This window comes from Xyrauchen texanus, chromosome 4 (genome assembly GCF_025860055.1).
Source record: "Xyrauchen texanus isolate HMW12.3.18 chromosome 4, RBS_HiC_50CHRs, whole genome shotgun sequence".
In the NCBI taxonomy this organism is placed as follows: domain Eukaryota; kingdom Metazoa; phylum Chordata; class Actinopteri; order Cypriniformes; family Catostomidae; genus Xyrauchen; species Xyrauchen texanus.
Window position 1 is genome coordinate 41,723,118 of NC_068279.1, and position 27,706 is coordinate 41,750,823.

The 27,706-nt window shown below is 37.6% G+C and overlaps 1 protein-coding gene across 2 annotated transcripts; it reads right to left on the reverse strand.

The window, feature by feature from the left end:
- Window positions 1-266: 266 nt before the first annotated feature.
- LOC127642888 (cytosolic arginine sensor for mTORC1 subunit 2-like) lies at window positions 267-26,410 on the reverse strand. Of its 2 annotated transcripts, XM_052125322.1 has the most exons (10): window positions 26,247-26,410; window positions 25,991-26,131; window positions 15,728-15,798; window positions 14,397-14,590; window positions 9,456-9,588; window positions 9,131-9,254; window positions 6,142-6,249; window positions 5,184-5,266; window positions 2,229-2,323; window positions 267-2,119 (listed from the first exon to the last, which is right to left on the reverse strand). In XM_052125322.1, coding segments are annotated over exons 1-10 (1,017 nt in total). In that variant the 5' UTR covers window positions 26,249-26,410; the 3' UTR covers window positions 267-2,053. The 2 variants fall into 2 exon arrangements, with proteins under 2 accessions (XP_051981282.1, XP_051981283.1); XM_052125323.1 differs by having other exon boundaries at window positions 25,991-26,410.
- Between the last annotated feature and the right edge of the window lie 1,296 nt (window positions 26,411-27,706).

Here is a 27,706-nt window from a genome sequence, read left to right on the forward strand (position 1 = left end):
AGAGGAACAAGTTGAAATTACACCACAACTGCTGTCGATTGAGCTTAACTTGCATTGAACCAAGAACCCATTCCTTTAAAGACACTTCAGAAAAACATGTCAGATTAAAAATAAATTACATTTGTATTTATAAATAAAGTTATTGAACTGGCTGTATCCTTCAGAATCAAGTACATGCTTTATTTGTACCAAATTATATTTGTAGATCATATAAGATTATAGTACCATTTATAAAGCAATATACATTCAGAGGGAAAAGGAAAGGGTTGAAAAATCGCCCTCTTTAATGTGCAAGTATAAAGAGACATCGTTTCTGACCAACACACTGCATCAAAAAAGACAAGTCAACAAAATTTGGATCTTTTCTGTTGTCTGAATTTGTTTAATCAATGCAATTCTTCAAATGAAATCAATCATTTGTATGGGTAGTCAGAAGCAGCCTACGCAAAGATCATAGGATTCAGCTTATATCCCACAGAAATAAATCACAAATATGAGCAAATTAATATAAACTTAAGAAATCCAAAATTGGCACATGGTCTCACAATCGTATGGTGTAAATCCCCTCTGTGCTCTTAAGAAAACATGGTTTGAACAGTGGAAGAGAGTAACATTTCATAATAAAAAAAACCCCTAAACAAACTAAGCTGAAAAACGATATGGTTTTCACATCCTTGTCAGAGAAGAAATGCCACCCTTTTTAACACTGATAAATACATGGTTTCTGCAAATCTTTGCTTCAGAGATGATAGGAGAAAAAAAACTTGTGGAAAAGAGACACGTGTAAAAAGCAATTAAACCTCCTACAAGAGACTCCTTCCAGGGGAAAAAACTCATCCCCTCTATTTCACATCAGTATAGTAAGATCATCAAGATAGACCTTTAATAAAGTGCAGACAAGGGGAGCTTGAAGGCCTAAACCAAGGCCAGTGTCTGTAACACTTGACTCTTACGGAGCAATCAAAAATACGACATTCCCCACCAGCTTCCTCTACAGATGAAGAGACAGCTTTGAAATACTCAAAGGAGCAAGTATGGTTGCCATCTTTATGTCCAAAATCACAAACACGTGACTACTCCAGACATACATGGGGAAGGTAATGTAGCAAATAAAAGCCGAAATGAGTGTTTTAAAACAGTATACAGTAAACTGCACAATTTGTTTGGTACTTCCGTGTACTCAACTTGAACAAATGCAAGTTTCACCTAACCTGAATCCACACGCTGGACAAAATCTCTGGACATTCGCTGCCATCTCGGCCAGGCAAACAGAAAAATCATTGATTGTACTGTGAATGCAAAAGCAACAGCTATTTATTTACCCAGCAGCTTGGGATTGAAATGCAACTTTAAGATTGAGGTGGGTGGAAACGTACAAAACCTCGAAACAAAAACGAGAAACGTTCTGAACAGCCATGAAATGCTTCTTTCACAAAAACTGAACTTGCGACTTAAACATATAACTGAACTGTAGTCTTTCACTAAAAACTCAACCAACTCATACTTTAGAAAAGGAGATTGTTTAGGCCCTGTGTCTTGGCACTGCAAGGGAAAACAGATAATGAACATTTAAGTACATTCTGTGTCCTCCTGCCACTAATGCATGCTGGTTATTTGCAATGTCTGAAGAGTTGGTATTTGAAATCCAGGCCCAGGATTGAGCAGGCCTTGTTGCCATGGTAAAATGGTGTGCGGAGGAGGGGTGGATAAGAGAAAGAGGGTTGGTAGGGAGAAAAAAAAAAAAAAGAGCAGAGAAGAAAAACACTGGATTCACACCATCACCATATACCACAACATGTCCCTGTTCATGTGAATGGGGGTTTTGGGTTGGGCAAGGGCTTTTTTGCAGGTAGACAGGAATTGGACAGGAAGTGATGCAGAGATGGTGGCTAGTGACGCAATGATCAATACTGACTAAAGACCCCCCGACCCCCCTCCAAACCTTCCCCTATAACCAGTCCTTGGGAAAGCTCTTGGCACTTTTATGAGTTTGACATAAGAAATCAAATATGTTTGCAGGGACGTGGGACTCCACGTCCAGTCACGAGGAGTCTCACTGTCTTGTGCTCTCATTGGTCCTCAAGGCTCCAATCACGCTCTGGATATTCTCCTCAGGAACCTGGATGGAAACAAAAAAGCTGCCGTTAAATATTGATCTCCGTAGGTAAAGCGTCGGTGACAGAAAAGCAGTTACAAGTGATTGCTGACTTGCATCACAGGAAACTTACCAGAGCATGATCAAATTTGAAGGTACTGATATAATAGGCTGGAATGTCGGCGGTCGCCAGAGGTTCAGATATCTGAGCCACAATGCCACATTCATCTGATGGAAGACAAAAGTGCATTAATGTGCGTGGGAAATATTTGTAGCCTGTATAAATTCAGTTGACCTGCACCCAAAAATCAGTCCCACCAGGATTTCGCAGCACTTTTTCCTGATTACTGTGGACCAAATGACTTGCTGCGGCTTTGCTAAAAAAATTATGAGGCCATTTGCTGTGTTTTCTGTGTTATTTTGCAGTGAAAACTCAAATAATCATAGTATAGTTGTGTACTTTGTGTTAATGATCTAAAAGCAATTATCTGTAATTATTTAAGTGCATAACAACTGAATATGCAGCTAGAAAGCAATAAAATAAATACACACAAAAATAAATTTAAGAGGTGAAACCCGTTTCGACTAATAGGAGTACAATGGAAGACCCATAATTATTTTTATCAATAGTAATATTTCTGCCTCAAACAACGTAAGTAAACTGAAGTACAAATGGTAAGAATAAATGGTAGATCTACAATAAAACTAAAAACAAATGAGGATTCAATATTGGGCCTGTCGTGATTATTACATAATTTACATCCAAAATCATGTGATATTAATAGCGATGTGCCGTATTCAAATACCAAAATCACTATTCTGTTATTCTGCACGTGTGAAGAGGTCTTCAACCCGATCAGAGTCCGACGCTACCCGACAAACCTACAGGTTTTGGGCCAGGTTCGGGTCAGTTTTTCAAGGAGGCTATATGGAGTGTTACGGGCTGTTCCCACCTGCATCTGTGCTGTTCTCAATTGTGTTTCTATGTAAACATCCACTGGACGGACGTCTTTGTTGCGCTATGCCACAACTCAGGATAGTCCCATTTTTTTTAGACACTGGGTGCATTCCATTCAGAAGTGATTATCCCTATGCCCTATCCCCTTCAAAGACTTTACCATCCACTGAGAGCTTTGGAGGGTTAAAATGGGTCATTCGTAACTTTTTAATCATTTTTATTGGAAATTCAGTTTGAAGCGATTTTGCAGTATGACCATTATGATTGTTCTTCCTTCAAAGTGCCCTTCGGAGGGTGATTTATCCCGTTTGGAACACAGGGATTATATTAAGTTTAAAAGAACTTTAATATTTATAAATGCATCTTGAGACACCTTTGTTTTGTTTCACCATTTGTTGCACTGCATCAAGCGTTTTCAGTGCTGGTGTGACAAATCGACATTCTGATGCAGTTCAGGTAATCTGCTTTACGCATGATTCCAGATTGTTTTTCACCTGGCAAAGTTTCAGTGCTTGATAAAGGTTGAGAAAAACTTTTTTTTTTTTTTTCCACACTTGGTTTGCAGACAATAATTACACAAGTTAAATGCCGAATCATTTAAAAATCAAAGCATACTGTTGAAGTCCTATAATTCTGCCTCATGGAAAGTGAACCTGCCCAGGCAGAATTAATCATTTTTCATTTATTAAGAATATGTTGCAGGCAGTGCCAGAGATAATTTTTGTTCGACTTTAATGTGATTTTATCATTTGAAGATCTATGTATTGTGCTATTTCGGCTCATAGCTCACTGTGCACATTATTCCCTGCTAATCTGAGATTGTGTTTGACGCATCCATGGCAATAAACGTTCTTTATTCCCAAGTCCCAACTTCCAACTTCCGACAAATAATACAATAACTGTTCGTGAACTCTCGTGGTTAACCAAATATTACAAACCGTGCACATATTTTGGGTATTAAGGCACCTTCCTCTTTATCATTTTACATTAAATGCAAGAATATTAAATGCATGTAACAATATTACCAAACAATTATTAGAGTATTCCTATGGAACATTTCTGCAAAACTTGTCAGAGCCAGCAACGATAACCAAGGGGGAGCAGCTTATCGAAGAATTGTAATTCAGTATGCAAATATGATGTCGATGTTACTGCTGTCTGCTGTAATTTAAACTGTAGCTTTCCAAGCTAATCCTAATAATAGCTAAACTAGAGTCAAGCTACAATTTAAAAAAAGGATTTGGCTACACTAAGTTACTAACAAAATTAGCTAACTACATTAAAGCTATTTAAGGAAGAAAATCTCTCTCATCTAAAATAATGATATCAGATGATGATTTAATTCTGCAATCAGATCAGTATGAACTTAAATGGCACAAAAACAATATAAACATGAATTATGGTCACTAAACAAATAGGTTGACAACATTAAATACATTTATACTAAATAAATTTAATAAAACTTGACGACATTTTTATACAACTCAACAGTGATAACAGTGATAAACAGCAGCTATTAACTAAATATTTTAAAACAGAACACAGTGACTTTGCAGGGGCTCAAGTGAATAGGTGAATACTTTTTTAAAACTGAATAATTTAAAGGAGGCCTTTTGGAAAAAGTAGCTTGTTACTGGAAAGCTGCACTATTGTGGAAACACTATTGCTATTGTCACGTTACCGAAACTTAGTTAAGTTGGTGGCGTCCCTACTTTTAGTACACAGTCACAACATTGTCACAACATTGGCTGTTGGTTATACATTTTGGATGAACATGTATTCAATGTACATCAATGGGTGTTTTTAAAACTGTAACCTTAAAATGTCCTATTAAGTATCGGTAATCTAAAGCTTTAAGAAAATAAACAAACAAATAGATAGCACACCTAGGACTGAAATGATCTACAAAAGCAATGTTTGAATCAAGACTATATGTTAAGTGGTTTAGGCTGATTTAATTACAGAATTCAATACCCCTAACAAGATTGTTTGTGAAATGTACTGCCTTGTAAGCACACAAACTGCTTACACAAGAGGGTCTACTCAATAAGTATTATCAATACTTAACTAAAACCTGCCCATATTTATTAAATAATCAGGAATTTGACCCCCGTTTTAGCCTGTACTCACCAAACCCTAAAGGCTGTCCTCCAATGCGAACCATCTTCCAAAGCTCTCCTGAAGCGCTGGTGAAGAGGACATTGTTTGGAAATCTGACAAAAACGGAACAGCTTTTAATTCACATTGAAGCGTACAAAACAAACGTTTAATGGAGTAGTTGTGTTTTAACTGCATTCACAATGACTAGATCATTTAACACATTTAAGATGACAGCATTTTGCATAATTTAGCAAATTCTGATGATATCATTGCAGATATAGTTTAAGCATCAGTTTTTAGGGAGTAAGGCCAGTTTACAATACATGCAGGTGCAATACTACTGTTGAAAATGGAACAATGAAAATTTTAGTTCATTAACGTCAACATGAAATGCCATTTGCAAACCAGTTTACTTCCATAATGAGATTAATTTCCGTGTGAAGCAGGACTTTTAACGGAAAAAATAAATAAAATGTATGACTTGACTATCAATCTGGATTGTGGAAAAATCGGCTTTCCAAACCAGAATGGATTAGTGCATCAAGCTAGTAGTCTTTATATCATAGGATGTTGAAGGGGAGGGGTTAACAAATAAAAGGGATAGGTGATGTCAGACGAAATGGAAAGATGCTTTAGAGGCGCAGCTATTACAATTTGATGAAATATCATGTTAACATGTTTCTCTTTGAAATAACATGCAAAGAAATTATTACTGTTATTACTACCCCTTACGAAAGTAAACCATGGTTTTACTAGAGTAATATTTTAGTAACCATGATTTTTCTACATTAATACTGTAGTATCCACAGTGTAACAATGGTTTTACAACATGTATAGTAGTAACTATTGCTAGTAATCATGGGTAATTTTGTAGTTACACATGTGAACACTGTGAAAAATAAACACATGATCAGGAACATGTATTAAGAAAATAAAGAGTCCATGTCAAATTTACTAGTGTGTTAGAAGCAGGGCAGAGCGAACTAACCTCCGTGTTGTCTGCTCATCCATGACCAGAGATATGTACCCTTCGATCAGCGAGAACGAGAAAAAGCGGATGTGTCCAGAATCCTCGTTCTGCTCAGTCTCTTTTGCTCTGTAATGAAGCGGAGCAGTTATTAAACAACCCTCATTAGAGCCAAACTGATGATTTTGCAAAAGAACATCCCCTGACATTGAATTTCAGGCATTTTTTCCCCTTTAAATGTGCATATGATTTGTCTAATCATTAAAACAGTGCATCATCCATGTCAAATAAATGTTTTCTAAACAGGCAGACAAGTCTGTGCGTTGCCCGGCGACACAATAGTTCATCCTGCTTTGGCAATGTTTGGAACTATTTTTGATAGTAAATATAACTGGCCACATACTGTGTCTGAAATACAAGCTATATTGGCTATACCATGCTGACAACATAAATTCTGCTTATGTTATTTCACTTCAGTCAGGGTTTTTTTAAATGGCATCATAGAGACAGATTTTTTTTTAAACATTTCAAGTGTATGCAAGAGGGTCTGCTGAAAATTTCGAGGATATAACTGCAGGCAGAGCTCCAAAAAGGAAAGGGAGCTCCAAACCGCCAGCAAAAATATGGAGAGCCCCTCACCTAACCCTTCCCCCAACCATGTGTGGAACTGATGCCCCCATTTGGAGCTGGCGGATCCAGCTTTGAGTTTTTGGACTTCCGAATTTTTTTTTATCCATTTTAAAGTTAAATTCTTTAACCATCTGGTGCACTTTGAGAGCAAAATTCAGAGGCTTGTGTTGTGCTCTTGTAAACCGTGTTGTGCTCTTAAAGCTGCAGTAGGCAACTTTGAAATAAATTGAATTGAGAAACAGCGCCCCCAATACATGATGCTCTTCACCCCATCTAGGGTTTAATTGACAGCTGTTCACAAACAGAGCCAAGGCCTGCCATGGCTGACGTGATTGGCTAAAATTTGCTAGATTGACACTACCCCATGCACAATTTTCACTCAGAGCTAGAGTCTGTGGTGCTAACTAATCTCTCACAGAGCCTCATTTAACTTAGTTTTATGTATTTCACAAATATGAAAATTAATTACCATACAAACTCACTATGTGTGCTTCATGCAGTCATTTATAGAAATTTAGCTTGGGTCATATAATAAATTAAGGGTATGATTTCCATTTCAGGCTTCAAAACATATGAATGACAGGCAAATATAAAAGTGTAAAATGTTTATATTTATCAAAATATGTCTAAATAACTAAAATATATATCTCTTATTTGTCTGATTTACTTTTGATCCATTGGACTTTCAATGTTTTCTTTTGCTTCCCAGCCAACCTGTATAGCTATATTATATAGTAAATAGTATAGAAGTATAAAATATATATATATATATATATATAAAAATAGTAATAGTAAACTATTTGTCTTAAATTCTTCACTTTCACACATTATTTTAAGGATCTCTGATTAACTCACAAGCCCTTATTTCTCATGAAGGAAGACTTCGAGATTCTGTTTCTTGGATGTTATCATCTCCTCTGTCTCACTGCCTGTTATTAACACTGCATGAATAAACCCACAATGGCCACCAATATTTCCCATTACATGGCTGTTAAATGAAACTGGAGTGCTTTGCGTTCACAAAATTAATACGTTTATACCTTTTTTATATTTTCTCTCTAGTCTCTGTAGACGGAGTGCACATAAGCGCGCTTAAGTGGTTCATATTCATATGATGTCTGCGGTGTGGTTCCCTGAGATGCTCACAGTTCAACTGAATGAGACAAGTGTTTTTTTCCTGCACGGATGAGACATCATGCAGGGAAAGTTGAGGCTGAATCTAGCTTCTTAAATCAACTGCTTTTTATTTAGTAAAAGGGACTCGGTGCTTTGAAACTACACAACCCTATCACTGGCGATTTTTTAATCGCAAAACGCAAAATTCTCGTATATGCGAGTGATTCACTTGCGATGTATAGGGCTTTGACGTTACTTGCCTCAAAGCTTTGCTGTCCTCCTCAACAAAATAACGTTAGACAGATCCTGGAATACTCCAGTGCAAATATCTGAGTGTTTGCGCACACGTGAGTTTACAGCAGTGGTTGAGGAGCTGACTGGCACGCAAGAGCGAGCGCAAAACACAACCTTTTATTTTGTTATTAAGAGACTGAGAAGTGCAAAAATATTTCAGATGAGAACTGTAAAAAAATATTCGGATCATTAGGAGACCGTGTTGGGTCAAATTAGACTGTGGCGGGCCCAATGGGAAACACTGATCTTTGTAAATTTGCTCTAAAATCAAATATATTTGTATAGCACTTTCAAAATAAATATTATTTAAAGTGTTTCTCATCAGGTTTATACATCTAACATTAGTCTAATTGTGGGTAGAAAAATAGATACATAATCAACTACGTAAATATTTTCCACATTACTCATTACTTTTGGCTTTAATACAATTACAATTAATATACAGTATATATATTTATAACATACACACACACACACACACACACACACACACACACACACTTTATAAAGGGCTTCTCTCACAAGGGGATAATCATGTCTGGGGGATCCTGCCATCAACAAGTTTGAAAACCCCTGCATTGTGTGTTATATACCTGATAAATTAGCCAAAGCAATGCACTAATGGGAACTTTTTTGCCCTTGTATTTTACATATCTGGAGCATTTTTGCCCTAACCTGTGGTTTATTTCTGACTCTCTCTGAAATGCTTCTTTCCTTTGAATTGTTGACCTGATGCCACAATCTGAAAAGCAAACAAGTTTAGTGACCACAAGAAAAAGCTAAATGAATAGAATTGCAGTACAAATACACATTTCTCCCTTGTTGCTTGTCTTTTCTCCCCTGCTGTCACACTAATGCACTCCCTACAGTACCCTGTGTGTATTACCATCGTTCTCTAATAGATCTGGCAGAAGGCTCTCAGTTTCAGCATATGTGAGGCAGGAGAAGAGGCCCTGCGTGGAGCTCTTACCCGCCCGAGTAGAACATGACGTCCATGAGCAGCGTGGCCACCGAGGGCAGCGTGTCGGGGTCCAGGCTGGTAACACAGAACATGTTACTGGGGCTGGAAAGAGGGTGAATGATCGGCCGAGGTACTGGGGAAAGGAAATGGGCAGTCATTAATTTTTCAATAACGTACTGTTGATTTTAGGCATTAACACTGCAAACTCACAGCTGGTGTGTCAGTCAAGACATTTCATTAATAAAGGATAAAAAAAACAATCATTCAGAACAATAAATTCATTTTATAAGATGCCCTATGTCGACACATCCTCAGACTAATGACACATGGTTACCTATTTTAGGCTTGACAAAACCATTGTTGACCCCAATACTGTTGGCAGCAACCGTTTCTCCGTTGACAACCCTCAGGAGAGTGAACTCTGAAGATAGCGTGTGCATGACCATGGGCAGGTCCCTCTCACGGACCTACGTTTAGAACCACACACAAGCAGTTCGTTTTCAGTTTATTTAGTGAAAACACTATAAACAAGGCACCAAACAGACTTTAGTGAGCACGGGTCTTTAAAAAGGAAATATATAAATTATTTGCTGACTGTGCCTAACCCTGCAGATAATTTACGTTCATAATGTACTGTGGTACCTGAAGTAGAGGTGACAAATACCCAACACCAACCCTGCAAGTTTGGATGTCTTACTGACCCATATCTCTTTACACGAGGGATTTGAACAGACTATTTTTCAAAGAGCACAAATCTAAATAAAAAAAGATTTTATACCCGAAGGGGTCAATAGCAAGATCAAGGTCTGTAGAGCGTGCAAAATATACTCACAATTCACACAACAGTCTCTAGAATATACTCAGAATGGCACAATATATACAATTGTGATGAGAAGAATATATTATATATTTAATGTTGTGGCTGATCGGTGTATAAGGGACAAAAAAATTGCATTAATACCAGATAAAAAATAAAAACAAATAAAAAAAGTATATATTTTAAGATATTTTAAGGTAGGCTACAGTAAGCAGAGAACAGTCTACATTATTATAACTACGTGCACTTTTGCAAAATATTACATTCTTTGGTAGGTCTTTAAAATATAACGTACTTCGTAAAGATGAGCATGCCCCATCTTCTGCATTTCTGGTAGAGACTTTCAGAAGTTTCAACTAGAGATGCACCGATCGACCGGCCAGGGACCGGAATTAGCCGATTTTCCGCATGCTCGGCCCGGACCAGTAACTGGCCGGTCAGCCTCACGTCTTACCGATTCCAAGCCGGTCTGTTTTGTTGCCAGCGGTGCAGGCAATAACGTCACAGCCGCATGTAAACATGTCATTGGCGTGGGAGATCTTCACTGTGTGAGTGAAGAATACATAAAGTTCGAAATATGTAATAATTGTATGGCCAAAGTAAACCATGGGGGAACCACCACAATAACTTTCGGATCAACAAACCTAATTAGACATTTAAAACACCATCACCCAGCTGAAAATGCCCATTTTAAAAAAGAAGCTAAAAAGTGAAAGTGGCTAAAGCTAGCCAGAGCTCAGAGCCAGCCACAACTCAGCAGCGACTCCTATCATTCCTTGGTATGAGCAGCGAAAATACCAAAGCAATTACGAGGAAAATTATGGAATTCATGGCCCTGGATGACCAGCTGTTCTCCATAGTTGAGGACAGAGGGATCAGAAATCTGATAAATTTCCTCGATACAGCGTATGAGGTACTTTCGGACGTCGTGTTTCCCGAGTTGTTTAATCTCGTGTCATGTAACACGCAGCCCGTTATCTGTCAACATTTGGGTACACAAATCCGTGAGAGGGGAAGGGGGGTGCTGGATGGCAGAGGCAGGCTAAATACATACAAATTGTGCCGTTGTGATTTAACGTAATTTTTCCCACCGTGTCCGATATTAAAATCAGTGCGACACACATTGCAAAAGGCGTGGGCATTGTCGATATGGCTTCGGGATATGAAATTCAATTCTTCCATCCAGCTGTTAAATGTACATGTATATTTTGTTTTTTTTTCACCGGAGCACCAGCTGAGTCTTCTCCTCCCCTCTACCAGTGATGCTTGATTTAACATCCCGCGTCTACTGCCTGCACAGATAGACAGCGCAAATGGGTTGTAGGTTGCCAGATTGGGGTCATAAATGATTTGTAATGTGTATGTGTCGATTGTGTGAGTAGGAAGCGTTTCATTCAAGATCTGGCAACTGGACCACCTTGGAATAATATATTGATTTCATTATTCACATAACGTGGTTTGGGCCATACAAATTACGGGAATTTTTTTGGGAGAAATAACAAAACGGGAGACTCCCGGGAAAAACAGGAGTGTTGACAAGCCGTTCCCGAAGCAGTGCTCAGTTTTACAACTGATATTTGTACATCTAACGTAAGTTGAGCCTATTGGACACTTCAGTTTTTCAGATCTTTGGAATTGTTTTGTTAGATGAGTAATAAAGAGAAAAAGGTCCATTTATAAAAATAGTGGAAAATGACATCTGTAATATAAATCAACTCATTTGCAGTTAATTGTTATTTCTACCTCTTTCTAGTCACAGAGCACTTTATTTTGAGAGTTGTTTAAGTGAGAGAAGATCCTGTAACTTAGTGCAGTTTGGGGGAAATTGTAATGTATAATAATTTATTTTATTATGAAAATAAATTTAGCATTGAAGGTAGATTTTGTTTGTATGTGTGGTCAATAGTTAAAAAGAAAATCGGAATTGAAAAAACTAAAAAAACAAAAAAACAAAATCGGAAATTGAAATTGGCCAAGGAAATTGCAATCGGTGCATCTCCAGTTTTAACATATGAAAACAGCATTCAACTGTTCAATAAAACCCAGTTACAGAAACACAAACATGGAGAAACCCTGAAATTAGGCTCCAGTTCTGCTATTTCCTTCTGTAACCAAACCAGCTGATTCAAACACATTTGCATTTCAAACACCAAAGTCCAAATTCAGAATATATTCCAGTGAAAACAATACATATCTTAAGTAACCAATTAACCAATTAAATTCAGAGCAATAATGATGCAACATTTCAAGGGTAACTATCCATTGATATACAGTTCCAGTTGTCTGTTGTACGAGCTTATAAAAGCTCCAAAGAATTTCAGCATCCTCAATGATACGATCAAAGTATGAGTCTAACTCAAGACAAAACTAAATATAGTTAAAGGTGATGTGTAAATGTTAAAATACTTTATCTTATACCAGCTTAATTTGCATAGACAAATAAAAGTCATTCGTTGGTTGATTCTCCTCAAAGGTGTAAACACTGTGGCTCCATGGTGCTATCAAAATATTGCTCTGACTAATTTAACATCCCAACCAGCATGACACAGCAATACTGTCAGAAATAATGGTGCATGTTTGGGGCAGGGCTAACTTTTTGCACAACCAACGGAAGAGTGTGTTTGGGAATCATTTTTGCAATTCTGTGCTAGTGGATCAGACAAACTTTAAAACTCTGAAATGTAATTCAAATCCCATTAAGCACAGAAATAACACAAATGTGAGTCCTTCCAAGGGCCAGACATCTTAAATCCATCAACATCACCATCAGAAGACAATATTCTCTTTTTTCCTCATCCAAATGGAGGAGCAATCAGTCTTCTCTAGGCCTGACAGGCCAATACAGAGCAACATTTTAGAGCTGCTGTTAAAAGTTGAGTAACCAGGCCAGAAAGATGGGAAGGAAATCTTTCCCATGGCCCAGCACAGGAGTCAAGACATCTCCTCTCTTTCTTTAAAGCTCCTGTGATTATGCCTCTGTCTGGGAGCAGCTGGTGTGGAACGTGAACTTTCTGGTAAACTCCAGCAAGTGGTTGCTGATTCAAGACTTTATCCTCTTTACATAACAACCCCTGATTAACATCGCTCCCCCTCGCCACACACACACACACACACACACACACACTGTGCTGAGATGACAGCAACTGGCAGTGGTCACGGTGGATCGGTTGGTTTAGAAAAGGAGAAGTGATGTTTTGCACAGTATTTACTGTATGCAAGTTTAATCATGTAACAGCAATAACCAAATTCCATGTCCTGTATGATCCTACATTTATTACAAGCATTTGTTTCAGCTTATGTAATCAAATGTGGGCTAGAGAAAACAAGCTGTGTGTGTTTTTTTTAAAACCATAAGATATTCAGACTAAAATTCCCAAGCCTTTTGTTAATCTGCAATGTATCAGCAATACATTTGTGGATGGATGACTTGTCTTAATGTTCAAGGTATAGGGAGTCTTGAATTGACTGAAATGTGGGGCTGTGCTGATAAAAATCATACATATTTTTTCTAGGCACTTATGTCAATGGTTCTTGTTTATTTGTATGTGCATTCATATCATTACCTACAATTCAACAAATTAAGCAGGTCATTCAAACAACCTCAAACTTTAAAACTGCCATGCCTCAGAGGGATCCGAGCCGCATCTGAGCCACCGTTCTGAACAAAACAAAGTGAACAGCGCAAGAGAGATTGAAACCAATACTGTGGAAATATGATATCCAGTTGCTCATCAATGCGTTGCATCATTAAGCAATTATAAACTAAATAAATAGTCTGAAGGTGCTGTGCTGTTTTGTCTGTTGTGCTTGCTTAATTACATGTAATCGGGGGGTCAGAGTATCACACATGTGTTGTGTATTGTATTGTGACATTGTCAGTGAGATATACTGGTTCAATAATATCATCTGCTAAGCTGTGCATTTAATACATATTTGTATTATTTATTTGTGCTCCTACCGCATTACAGCTCGAAATCTCTTTTGCAGATCTGCTACAATGATGAGCTTACTTTACAGAACATTTGGGTGTCTTTTTCAGACTGTTTATTATATTGCAATGTGTACTGTGTGAAGACATTTGCAAAAAGATAAAACACACTTCACAGCTCAACCCAACCGGACTGACAATGTTTGTCTTTTAACACTTTTATATAACACTCTGGAGAGGAACTAGCTACTGAAAACATCCCCTAGGGTTTAAACATGAAAACAATATTAATGACAATTACAACCCAATTTTCATTAGGTCCATTACAACAAATAATTATATAATTTTGCTAACATTTAGCAAGAGAAATCAACATGTTTCTATAGAATTGTGATGGAAATGCAAACAGGACATAATTGAAGTGGAGTATATGGAAAGCAGTAATAAGAAAAACTGGTAGACGTAGACGTGTCCAAACTTTCGACTGGTAGTGTAAATGTCTTCTGCTCTACAGTATCTGTGACACTCACCAATATATAATCCGTTTGATAGGTGGACAGCATGAAAACTGAGATGTTGTGATCAGCCAGCGGGGCGATGACAGACTTTGCTATTTTTGTTACACCTATTGGCTGAGAACTGGTGGAGCTCCCGCCCCCTGACACCACATTGAGAGCTAACCACGTCGCATCTGCCACACTGAGATATTCTGACTCCGGCAGCTCTGAAACAGAAAAACAAGGGAGAAGAGTGTCAAATGTGAGCGGCACAGGAGAGATGAATGTGGCACTCTTACCCTACAGGAACAATGAAGCCATTTAGTGGGCTGCATGTTCACCAATGGCCTTTAGATTCCTGATGAGGGCCTGATATGTTGAATGAATATGGCATCCTCAGCATGCTGTCACATATCTTTCAACCCTTCTAAATTTCTGAACTTGCACCGGTACTTTATGGGGGAAATGGCTTTAAAACGGCATGTGAAATAGAAAATGGCATGTGAAAGTGTGTTGGCGAGTAACTAACTAAAAGTAGTCCCACTACTAATTTAACTACATGCATCTTGTAGTCTGACAGCAGCACAGTTGTTTTAAAAAAACTTCGATAGCAGTAATGTGAAAAAGCACTGCATTGCTATTTCTGTAACATTGTATTGCATAAATAACTTTTTAGTAAAGCAATATAATGAAATGTACTCAAAATAAGTCCCTACGCAGATACCTGCATAACATTTTACCTCATTGTAGTGCAAAGCTCTGCAAAATATGGTAGCACTTTACTATAATGGGGTTCTTTTTGCTTAATTTTTAATGCATCATGAACTATCAATTATTATAATTGTACAGGATTTAGTAACCTTGGTTAATGTCCATTTATAAGAATACAATTGTTCAGTGTTTATTCATGTTAGTTCATAATGCATTAATGTTAGCATAAAGCTAATAAATATGAAAATATTTATGAGAGTTTCATTCATTATGAGATCATTTCTGTGTCAGATTTAACATTCACCAGATGAAACCTGCCAACAAAAGCTGAAATTTTCAGCAAATTTTAAAATACCCGTTTCGCGCAATAAGAGCTTCTGGTGTCCATGTTTACAAAGGGGGTTCACCATGGAAACCAGTGTAATGACATGGATTCACTCAAATCAACCACAAACCAAACCTATTGACAGCTTAGCCTCTAGTAACCCATAAAGCAAACGTGTGTGTGTGTGGGGGCGGATATGTGGTCAAACATGGCAAGGAGTCAAGCTACAATGAATTATAGGGAATCGTTGATATTTTACATGACTTAATCTTGCCTCGCTGCACTAAACCCAGTGCACTCTTAATAAAAGAGTAACCACAACACCTACCTTTAAAGCCATCTTCATCCACAATGATGGTATAATCCTCTGGTGTTTCGGTTAAACTAAAGAATTTACATCTGGAGAAAATGAAAAGAGAGAAAGACAGTTTAAAATTACAAGCCAAGGAGGAGCAGCGTAATGAACATGCAGCAGGTTTTTTCCTGGCTCAAAATGAGGCGGAGGTGGTACCATACTGATATAAAAAAAAAAAAATAAATAAAAAAAAAGTGACGTTAAGAAAACGTAAATGTTGGCTTGCATTAATACACTCCCAAGGACCTGGCAACTGAATAATAGTTTTAATTCTGTTTTGTCCTTTTTAGTTATCATATTTAGACAACCTTATACTATTGAATTTTTTATCAAGTTTTAGTTGACAAAGTCTGGGGATTTTAATGTCGTTTTAGTCAATGAAAATGGTTGACATTTTAGTAATATTTAGTCATATTGACAATTTAGTCACTGAACACTGTAAACATTTTTAGTCATTATAGTATTATTGATCAGTATTTGTCAATCTTATCTATCCAATACACACACACACACACACACACACACACACACACACACTGTTGTCAACTAGTGTTATTTTTTCACATAAGATTGATCTTATCATGATGATGATGTTGCGAGCTGCAGACAGCGGGGGTGAGAGACGAGCGTCTCCGTGTTAGTGCGCGCATCAGCCGGCGGAACTTTAAATCTCCCATTCTCGACTCCCGCTCAGATTGGGTCACTTCCGCGACCGGCTGAAGCAGCTCTGACCACACCGAGAATGACAGTTTTGGAGTTTGTGTTTATTTACATGCCACTCTCCCATATTATATGAACTTTAAGGATGAAATAAAGATATATCGCCAGGCTGTGATCTGTGATTCAATCAGACACTCGAGCAGCAGCGCTCCTCTCGCGTGTCATCATTTTAGTTTTATATGATCTCAATTTACGTTAAATGACATCAAGCGACTATTCGACAATGGAATATTTTTGTATTATTATTTCCGAGATTTGTAGTTACAAATGACAATCAATCGAGTCCAACGTTTGTTAGTGTTTTCCATGAAGACACCCATCAAAATTTTGTAGACAGTCGGAGGTGGCCGCCTAGTAATTCTCTATGCAAGAAAAACCCTGACATACAGTACTGTACAAAAGTTTTAGTTATTAATCAATTAATGTCATACAGTGTCCAGTAACATTAAAAATCTAAATCAATATTTGGTGTGACCACCTTTGCCTTCAAAACAGCACCAATTCTCCGAGGTACACTTGAACACAATTTGTCTTGGCTGTTAGCAGATAGGATGTTCAAAGCTACTTAGAGAATTCACCACAGTTCTTCTATCTATTTCGGCTGTCTCAATTACTTCGGTCTCTATATTCAATCTCAGTATGACACAATGTTCAGTGGGGGGCTTTGTGGGGCCATTACATCTGTTGCAGGGCTCCCTGTTCTTTTATTCTGTTTGCAAAAGTAATGCTTGGGAGACTAAAATGTATTTTTCCTATTGACGCTAAAGCTGAAGATATAAATAACCATCTTAAGACAAATCCTTTTGTGAAACATCTTATATTTTGCACAGTACATTATAAACTATAACATATACCCATACCACAGAGATAACAGAATATTAACAGTCCAAAAAAAATGACTGAATTCACTTGGTGCTGGGTGTCTGAACAAGCTCCTAAGTTTGTGCTACGAACATTAATGATACATCAAACCATGAAGCTTGTTGACGAGAGATGTGCTTTTACTTTTCAAAGTGACTAACGATTTTTGCCTCAGCGTATGATAAAAACAAAAGAAAATATATCATAGATTTTCACTGAAGGGACCAGAGCCATATCAAGGAACCAGACCATCATTGAGAAATTGGTAGGCACATTTGACTCAAGTTAGCAACCGACAAGAACATTCAAGCAACATGCCAGAAACCACCAAGTAATCCATAAGAATCCAGTGGTTTAATCCATGTCTTCAGAAGTCACATGATGGGTGTGGGTGAGAAATAGATAAATATTCTTAAGTCCTTATTTTACGCTAAATCTCCACTTTCACTTTTGAAAGTCGCCTGTGGCACCGGTTTAGTTTCACTTTCACATCTGAAAATGAATGTTAGAGTGGAGATTTAGAGTAAAAGAATGACTTATACACTGATCTGTTTCTCATCCACACCTGTTATATTGCGTCAGAAAATATGGCTTTAAACACTGGAGTCATACGGATGATGTGTTTCCTTAATGTGATTTTTGGTGCTACAAAGTTCACAAACACACCATTCACTTGCATTTTATGAACCTACAGAGCTGGAATATTCTTCTAAAAAGGAAGTCATACACATCTGGGATGGCATGAGTGTAGGTAAATGAGATCATTTTCATTTTTGGGTGAACTATCCCTTATCTACATATCTAGTACCATGGCAATTTGTATGGCAGTTTTTTTTTATGCATGTATGTATGCCTTTTAATTCATAATCAAACCAGGAAGGTGGCTTTTGGATAAATTTGCATCACCCTGTTGCAAAATAAAAAAAATATCATTTCTAGAGACATTTTCAGAGTGCAACCTCAGCTTTTCTAATTCATTCTTTTACCACAGCTCTGTTAAATGTTATTTTCAAAACAGCCAGACAGTATAATTTATGCTCAAAGATTACAAAACAGGAAAGGTGTTTCAGAATTAATTTGCTCTGCGACTGCCTGAACAAACATAACCCGACATACATAGCTTCACAAATGCTGGGCAGCTGCTGCTGACTTGCTACTCATATCCCCCAAATGGCTCCAAGATACCTGGTAAGAGGAGTCCTTATTTATGGGCCTGTCCACCCACATAGTGTATCATTTGGCCTCTCCGGGGATATCAGGCAACTTGTTGACTCTGGAAGTACTACCAAAGTGGTGGAGGGGAAAGGGGGATATTTCCAAGGTTTTTGTAAGCTGTCAGAAATTTCTGGTGCTTTGTCAGTGGACCATTTGAGGATAGCTGCACTGAGAAGTGTTTAGTGAGTATTAAAGCAATTGGCACAATCAAATATGAATCACTTAAAGCATTACATGAAATGTTCTACTAGGGAGATGTGTAAAAATAAGGGTTGTCAATTTAACACATTAGTGTGATTATTTATAAAGAATCAAATCATTTAAGAACAAAATCTTAAATAATTAATCATGCCTCCTGACCTGTACATACCAGTTCTGCGGAACACAACGTTTTTTTGTGCAAGTCAATGGTGTCCAACACTTTCAAACTTCAAGATATAAAAGCAGCATAAAGATAATCCATAAGACTCGGTTTAATAAATGGCTTCTGAAGCAATAAGTGTAATCAAGCTTCAAATCATGATCGCTCCAAGAGACTGCAGAAGTCAAGATTTATAGTGAAAAAAGCTGATTTTGGTGCACCTTATGCACCTTATTTGCAACAGGATTTACACTATTCTGAATTTACAGTAACTAACCTCGAGTGAAGAGAGAGATAAAAAGATTTTTCAACATTCATTTGAAAAGGTATAAAGTCCTCAGTTGAGCAATAAAGAAAAGCAATAATAAAAGACAGGTCTTGGGTCCCTTTAATCATAGCAACAAAACCTCTCCATTGTACATTTTCAACAGACAATGACTCATGGCCTCTGCTAAAATCTGCTCAGAAATGTTCTCTACTCCTGATGGTCACAAAGTACAATTTTCAACTCCAAGACACATACTTTCAATAATTATTGATCCTAGTGGTTTATCTAAAATCAATTTTGCTACCCATTCATATAAGAGTATCTCATAAATAAATGTATAGTTAAACAAAATACAAAAATATTAGACGGCTTTGCATTATTCCCTACAGCATTACCAGATAAACTGGAAACAACCAGGCAGATATAAAGAGCTTAGCTAAAATCTAAGCAAAACACACTATAATATCACACTGTGAAATAAATCGCTTTCACATACAGCTTTTTCTAGAACATTATCTGCAATTTTCAGTTTAGAGGTCATGTGTGAACACGACCAGTTCGAAAATACTAGTAATATTAGAACTGGCTAGATCCCTGAATTAGAATTTTAAACATTACCTGAAATGTTTTGATGTTATGTGTGAACAGAGTCGTAAGATTAATGGTTTAACTGTACACATCAGTAAAAACTGAGTTGGTTCAGTTACTCTCTTGCATACTTACAAACACTCCCGATTTTACGAGGTTTCACCCTTTTTTCCACCCCTCCTCCCAATTTACAATTTCTAAACTCATGATTTTCTGCATACACGCTTAGCTCACATGGGATTGACCTGTATTCAAATATGAAATGCGTCCCATATTGAATCAATATGGGACATGATTTGTTCCGTACACTGGTCAGACGGCACCACAGTCATGATGAACTCATTCCAAATTGTTAATTTAATCAGGGCTCGACAAAGCTTATCCACGACAAGTGGATTTTTGAAGGGGTAAGTGAAAGAGAATTTTACTTGACTGACCGGATAGCTATATGTGTGATATGCTAGGCCTGTGTCACTTATTAGAAAGTTCATATTCTTATTCTGCTGTTGAAAGTAATTTTAGAATTCGCTAGCGATCTAGTAACAGCTGCGCCCTATTTAAATGAGAGCTGACATGTGTGTGTGCTGAACATGCGCTTGTTCCCAAAATGCTCAGGCTAATGCGCACCTGAACGGTCAAATACATTCCAAAATTCTGCCAAAATTCCCATCTTGGTGAGGCATTCACGTAAACACTAAGAGTGATGTCTAATGTGAATGTAAACAGCAGAGAAAAAAGCAGATGTGTATTAAAATGTCGGATTTGTAAGTGTAAATGTAAGCCAATAGACCTGCTGCTGTGTAGCGTGTAATGATATGATGCACAAAATTACACCGATCAAACAACAGTTCCAACCCCACAATTTTCTATATAGATATGCACTTTGAGAGCTCAAAATATTACAATTATATTTTGGTTACATTTGTGAGATAAAAGTAACTGAATGTGTAAAACAGACACATAATATCGAAATATTGGTCACAGGCCTCTGAATCTAATTGAAATCATATTGAGGTATCAGACTTTGAGGTATCAGCCAAAATTGGATCGCTGGCTAACAGAAACGATACAAGATTTTTTCCTGATAAAATTTCCGATTTACTCCCCTACCAATCTTGGCCCATTTCTTTTAAAACTTGGAACAAAAAAGCAGCAACATCAGCAGCTGCGTTTCCGTACATCTATGTTTATTTACATCTGTAAGGTTTGTGACCAGATAGACTTGACAGTCAAACTAGGGCTGGGCGATAAAACGGTATTGGTATTTATCGACGGTACACCTTTATCGATAACACTCAATAGTTTCATTTAAATGCATTCAAATGCAAATAGACATGAAGTTTGGTTGCATGAAAACCCTCAAGCATGTGGCTTATCTGGATCATAAACAGCCTATCATATGGCTTGATAAAAGGAGCATGCTACGGGTGATAAGCAAACAGCCAATAACAAGTTGCGTTGCGGTCGCATCGCCATTTGACATCAGAACACACGAAAATGACTGTAGTGCTTGCCGGTGATGAGGAGATAATGAATAAAAAATTAAAAAAAAGGACATGTCAGCTCGACAGTGTGGCAGCTTTTTGGTTCCTTTACATCTGACCAACATCAGAACACCGTTGTAAACGTTGAGAAAAAAAAAAAACAAACGCCCCAGACAAGTACGGAAACACAAGCAACTAATTATTTCATCACTTTAACCGCTTCCACCCTTAAGAATATGCAGCATGTCATCCGCCACAACCTACATCTACCTCACCTCAATAAACAACCCACTAGCGAGTCCACGATGGCGAGGTACTCGGAGAAATCCTCCAAACGATTTTTGTATTTATTAGGTTTAATAGTTTCTTTAACACATATGTATTTGATCTTCATATACAGTGCATCCGGAAAGTATTCAAAGTGCTTCGCAAATCTAATTAAAATAGAGGTACGTACAAACAAACAAACAAAATTTTCTCCAAAATACTACAGCGTGGACACATTCCCAAAAAAGGTGGATCTATTTCAGGGAGCATGTTTCTTAAATAAAGATTGACTGGGTAAAAACAGTAACAGTTTAAAGGACACCTCCTTAACTTTGTTGGTAATATGTATGAGGTAAAGACCATACGACCTGCGTCAGACATGCTTGTGTCGCATCACGGGTGTGTTGCGTCATAAAAGTAAAATATGATTTAATACTCAATCTTTAAACACATCTTGAGATCCCTTAGTTCGCATTTGCGCTCCTTCAAGTGTTTTGAACGCAAGAAGGTAACGCACATTTGTGTTGTATGTCCGCTTAAGGGTTGTTAATGTTTTGTTCACTGTAATAAACTGGGTGTTGCTCAAACAGCTGAAATTTCACTTACTGCCCTCTGGAGTAAACAGGTGGTACTACAAGCTTGCATTTCTCAGGAATTTCTCAGGAAAGCATTGCGATTAATTGCGATATTTTTTTAACGCTTTATTTTTTGTCAAATTAATCGCACGTTATTAATGCGTTAAATCTATTCTAATCATTCAGAAGGCTTTAGAATATGATGTACATACCACATGGACTACTTCAATGATACTTTTGGGTTCTTTTTTAAGTTTTAAAATGAGGCATCATCCACTACCATAGGCCACTAAAAGTCTAAAACAACTACTTCACAATGAAAGTGAACATATTTTTCTTTATTTTGAAGTTTTATCCTCCCAAATGGATACACTGTATATAGTCAACATTTCAGACTTTTTCTAGACCTCCCCTTTGTGTTGTTCACATTCTGTATCACTCTGAGACTCTTCACAAAGAGCTACTAAATAAGTTGGTTCAAGATGTGCCTATAGGAGAATAAACAAAGTGTTTGTCAAGTCTGAATCAATTTAAGGATATGAGATCTAGAAAGATGCCATATCACAAATGGGGGCCTATTGGATTTCTACATCAATTTGCATTTGGACCTGCAAAAAGTTCTTAAACCAGTTGTCTTGTCCATACTGAACACCCTCAAGACACAATGTACATGGAGAGATACAAACCACAAGAACTACACTGTAAAAAGAGCCTGAATTTGAAAACAGAAATCTTTTAAAAAGCTTTTGTTGCGTAATAAGATTAGTCAATTTTAATGAGGCCTTGAACTTTTTTCCTGCAATGTTACATTGTGATTTTCTGTACTTTTCCTTTCAGTTGCAGGTGATGTCATCAATGCAACTCCAGGCTCTGAGTCCTGACAAAACATCTTTGATCTCAACCAAGGCAAAGTTTACTGTGCAAAAAACTTATTAGAATTTGCAGTAAATACTCCATCTTTTGATTGCGCTTGTGAAGCACCTTTTAAAAACAAGTGGGCAGAGCATGACAACCATTAAGATATCATATTGTTTTGCTGAAGAAATGTGTCCCTATCCCACCCAATAAAGATCTGATCCTCTATGGTCCTAAAAAATGAGATTTCCAAATGCAAATAACCACTCAAATAAAAGGGAACTGAAGCACTGATCTACACTGTGGTATCTTTGAAGTAACCTCAAATGTAAATCTCAATATTTAACGTAACCTCAAATCAACCCATGCTACCTTATTTAAAGGGATACCTTACCCTCGTGTTGTTCCAAAACTGTATGACTTTTTTTTTCTTCAGTGGAACACAAAAAGTAAATGTTAGGCAGAATGTTAAGAGACTGACAACCTCAGTCACAATTCACATTCACTGCATCTTTATTTCCTTACAATGTACTTGAATGGTGTGCGAGTCTAACACTACGCCAAACCTAAACAGTCATATTGGTTTGGAAAAACATAAGGGTGAGTACATGTCAGAATTTTCACCTATAGGCCTTACTGTATGTTCACAGTCTAACCAACCTAAATGACCAGGATGTTTCTCGCTCTGATGTTCAGACTGGAGACGTCCTCAAAAAGGGCATTTGAGACTCTGAATAGATGGTCTTTCACAAAAGACCCTCATCTGAGGATGTATCAGCATGAGATACAAAAGAATGCATTAAGTTATAAGCACTAATGAATGCGTTTTGCTTGATACAAGAGGTGGCAAACACAGTGCTGCTCAAAAACAGCGAACCAAAGCACCAAATGGATGCAAATCATGTTCAGGCCACAACTTTTTTCCTACTTGTGCAGCTGTTCACAGGCTTTCGAGCTCCCAGTATAATTACATTACGTGTAGTTCAACTAGTCCTCTGTTAAACTGATCACGGTCAGTTTTGATTAAAGGATTAATCCGGTTTCAATACATGTCAAGCTCAATTAACAGCATTTGTGGCATAAAGTTGACTACCACAAAAATAAATCTGACTCATCCCTCATTATTAAAAATAAAAAGCAGTTACAGTGAGGCATTTAAGTCCAAAGTATAGTTATTTGTAATTTTTTTTTAATTTTCTCCCCAATTTGGAATGCCCAATTTCCAAGTGCTCGTGGTGGCATAGTGACTCGCCTCAATCCGAGTGGCCCAAGATGAATCCCAGTTGCCTCAGCGTCTGTGACCTTCAATCCACGCATTTCATCACGTGGCTTGTTGAGCGCATTGCTGCGGAGACACGGAGCTTGTGGAAGCTTCGTCCTATTCATGCATCCATGCACGATGCGCCCCACTGAGAGAGCGACCACGAGGAGGTTACCCCACGTGACTATCGACCCTAGCAACCGGGCCAATTTGGTCGCTAGGAGACCTGACTGGAGTCATTCAGCACGCCCTGGGATTCAAATCGCGAATCCAGGTGTGTTAGTCAGCGCCTTTACTCGCTGACCTTTACTTATCCAGGCCCAAGTGAACAATTAATGCTAATTTTAACTTAAAACTTACTGGGCGAACAGGCTTCGCTTAGTTTGCCTACAAATGATGACAAAACGCAGTGAAGTTTTTGATCTGGCAAGGTGTTCGTTTGGCGTGATTTCTCCTGTTCGCGCACACCTCTGAAATTCTTGACCTGAGAGATCTTGGCTGGTTGAAGAGTGCTGATGATTCATTAAAACTATTTCCGGGTGTGGCTGGAACATTTTAAAACGATTTCATGCGCAGTATAAACGGCGGCTTCCTTCGCCTAGGTTGCTTTAGTTCATCCAGGAGAAAAAAGATAAAACCAGGCTTTAGCGTCTGTGTACAAACGTTATCATTTCAAAAGTACACTTAATTTGACTGTGCGCACATACACAGGTGGTTGACGCATGCGCACCACGACTGCTTCGAGGTATTGGACTGCTTCCCCTCAGGAGTTTAGACACAAAGATGACCTTATACTCCTTCAGAATCAGGGTTATACAAGTGCAGGTATCTCGTGACATCCTCACATATTTGTCTTCTGATGTTTAGCCGCGATTACATCTTCAAGCGCTTCTTTGTGACAGCAACGGCTCAACTGAGTGTGTTGCCACCTTGTGGACCCACCAATTATTGCAAATAATTCCTCACGCATGTGCAGACGTGAGTTCAGAGTACACGCGGTTTGAAAAAGGTCCGCATGAGTTTAGTGCTCGAGGAATCCGCGGATGACTAAATGTGTGATGCAGGCGTGGTACACTAAAATAATGTCAACACGTACAATGTTTATGTCTTATAGCTATACTTTCGAAACCATGTGTATTTAAGCGTTTGTCGACTGGCCCCATTCACTTCCATTGTGAGTGCTTTCCTGTAACCGCGATTTGTTTTTTTTTTATTCTATTTTTAAATTACGAGAGGAAATTATTTTCGTGGTACATCAGCAAATTCTAAACTTGTATTGAACTCGAAACATCCCTGTTAAGCCTGATAAGCAATCTCACAAAAGCTTTGCATGAAGTCATCATGCTGCTATCAGGATGGCCTTTATCTCGGACTCTATCGAAGCGTGATGCTGAATACATCATCGTGTGTTGTTCAGCATCACGGACAGCGATTCACGACGCCGGTTCAAGTTTAATTTAAAGCAACATCCCCCTCCATGTATTTATTAATACCGCTGCACAAGAAGAAAAACAACCCGAGCACGTACACACACCCCTCTATCGTCGAATGAACTTCAACAACACCACAGACAACAATTACTGCCCAGGAAAACAAACATCAGTGATCATTCACTGGATGATGTCATGCACCTCTCCTTTACATGGGGCAAATATAAATGTGGATTATAAATTACTGGAACTGCTTATTGCGAAGCTAATGTTAGATTACTCAAACAGATAGCGAATGCAGTTGTTTTTTACTCAACACACAAACTTCCCCGGTTTGATAAAGCTACTTACCTTGTTTTAGAGGGCAGAAAAGCTAGTTTGATTAATCCGTGAGTGCAAGCCTGGATGCCCTCTTTCGCTACACTTGCTACTTTCAAACTGTGCTCTAAAATGTGTAGCTCCATCTTTTGCGTCTTCTCATTTGTGATACACCTAATATATATATATATATATATATATATATATATATATATATATATACACCCTATCTATTCCGTTTGATTAAAAAGAGAATACATAAATAAATAAATACATAACTACAGCTTACATGGGCAGGGTTTTAAAACCTTCTAACGGAGCGGAAAGGAGGGAGAGAAAAGAAAAGTTGTCAACTGAGGAAAAGAGAGAGTGAAGCGGGTGAAATTAAAGAAAGCACAACGAGGAAAAAAGACGACTGTCGGCCCCCGTGTTTCCACTCCGACAAGGATTGGGATGAGCCTGCAGCTGGTAGCAGTGAAACAAACAATTTGCCAGTTGCCACTCAAAAAAGGGGGCGGGACAAATTATGCTTGCCATTGCATGCTGGGAAATGTAGTTCTGCACTGTTGTTTTTCATAAAACTTGTGCAGAAACCAGAGCTGACGCATCAATATATATTTCCCCGATTCGAAACCCAACATTGTTTCATAAAATTAGAGGTATTTTTCAGTTTTTGTTAGAAAGCGCTGCTAAATCATGATGTCTCATTTCCAGTGAAATTCAGTTAACCATAGGCCTAACAGTGACACATATTGCCCCATATTATATTATTATATTATATTAGGGGTAAAATGTGTTAGGTCAAAGGTAAACATTAACCATTGGGGAATAGGCAAACACGTTGTTTTCCTTCTTTTAATTGATTTTGATAAAATCGTCAATATAAGTAATTAAATTAGTTGTTTATGCAAAAACATGTAGCACTTTATAAGGTTGCATTTGTTCATATTAGTAAATGCATTCGGTATCATGAACTAACAATGTCCATTTTTTTACACTATTTATTAACCTTTGTTAATGGTAGTTGACAAAATAAATGTGTTCATTGTTAGTTCAGAGTGCATTAACTAATGTTAACATACACAACTCTTGATGTTAGTATATTTTGAAATAAACATAAACCAAGATTAATAAATGCTGTCAAAGCAACGTTCATTTTAGTTCATGTTAACAAATGAACCTTATTTTAAAATGTTACCCAAAAACAATGTGATGACACACTACTCCATTTCCTCATCTGCTGCACATTATTCACATCTTTTTAAAGATATTACTTTAACAGCCAGGAAAAGGTGTAATTTTCTATTTTAATGTGGTGAAACAATTTGTAAAAATATTTCATTTGATTCATGAACATTTCATTTATTTCATTTTTTACATGGTTACATGCATTTCCAGTTCAACACGACTGATCTATATTTCTAGACTGATATAAAAATCCCCTGTCAAATAGAAAATTTACTTTGGCATAAAAGACAGAACAATCTTTTACCCTACCTCCACTTCCTGTATTATAATCTAAGTGTGACCATTTCTTTAACCTTAACACATTCTTACTAATCAACAACTATCAAAAGAGTGATAGAGCTATTTACAATCTTGAATGCTCAAACTACTTGTCTTAAATAAACAGGACAGACTTTTAAAGAATATCACTGAGGTGTTTGATTAAATCTGAATGCAAACATAAATGACAGACATACAATAAAACATTGTTTTCCCAGACATAGACACTTGGCAATGTAATCC

Bases quoted from the DNA above. Each gene is read 5' to 3' on its own strand.
- LOC127642888 (XM_052125322.1), bottom strand. The intron at 14,591-15,727 runs GTAGGTGTTGTG...TTTCTGTTTCAG, and splicing joins GGATGAAGATGGCTTTAAAG to AGCTGCCGGAGTCAGAATAT. The intron at 2,120-2,228 runs GTAAGTTTCCTG...GTTTCCATCCAG, and splicing joins TCAAATTTGATCATGCTCTG to GTTCCTGAGGAGAATATCCA.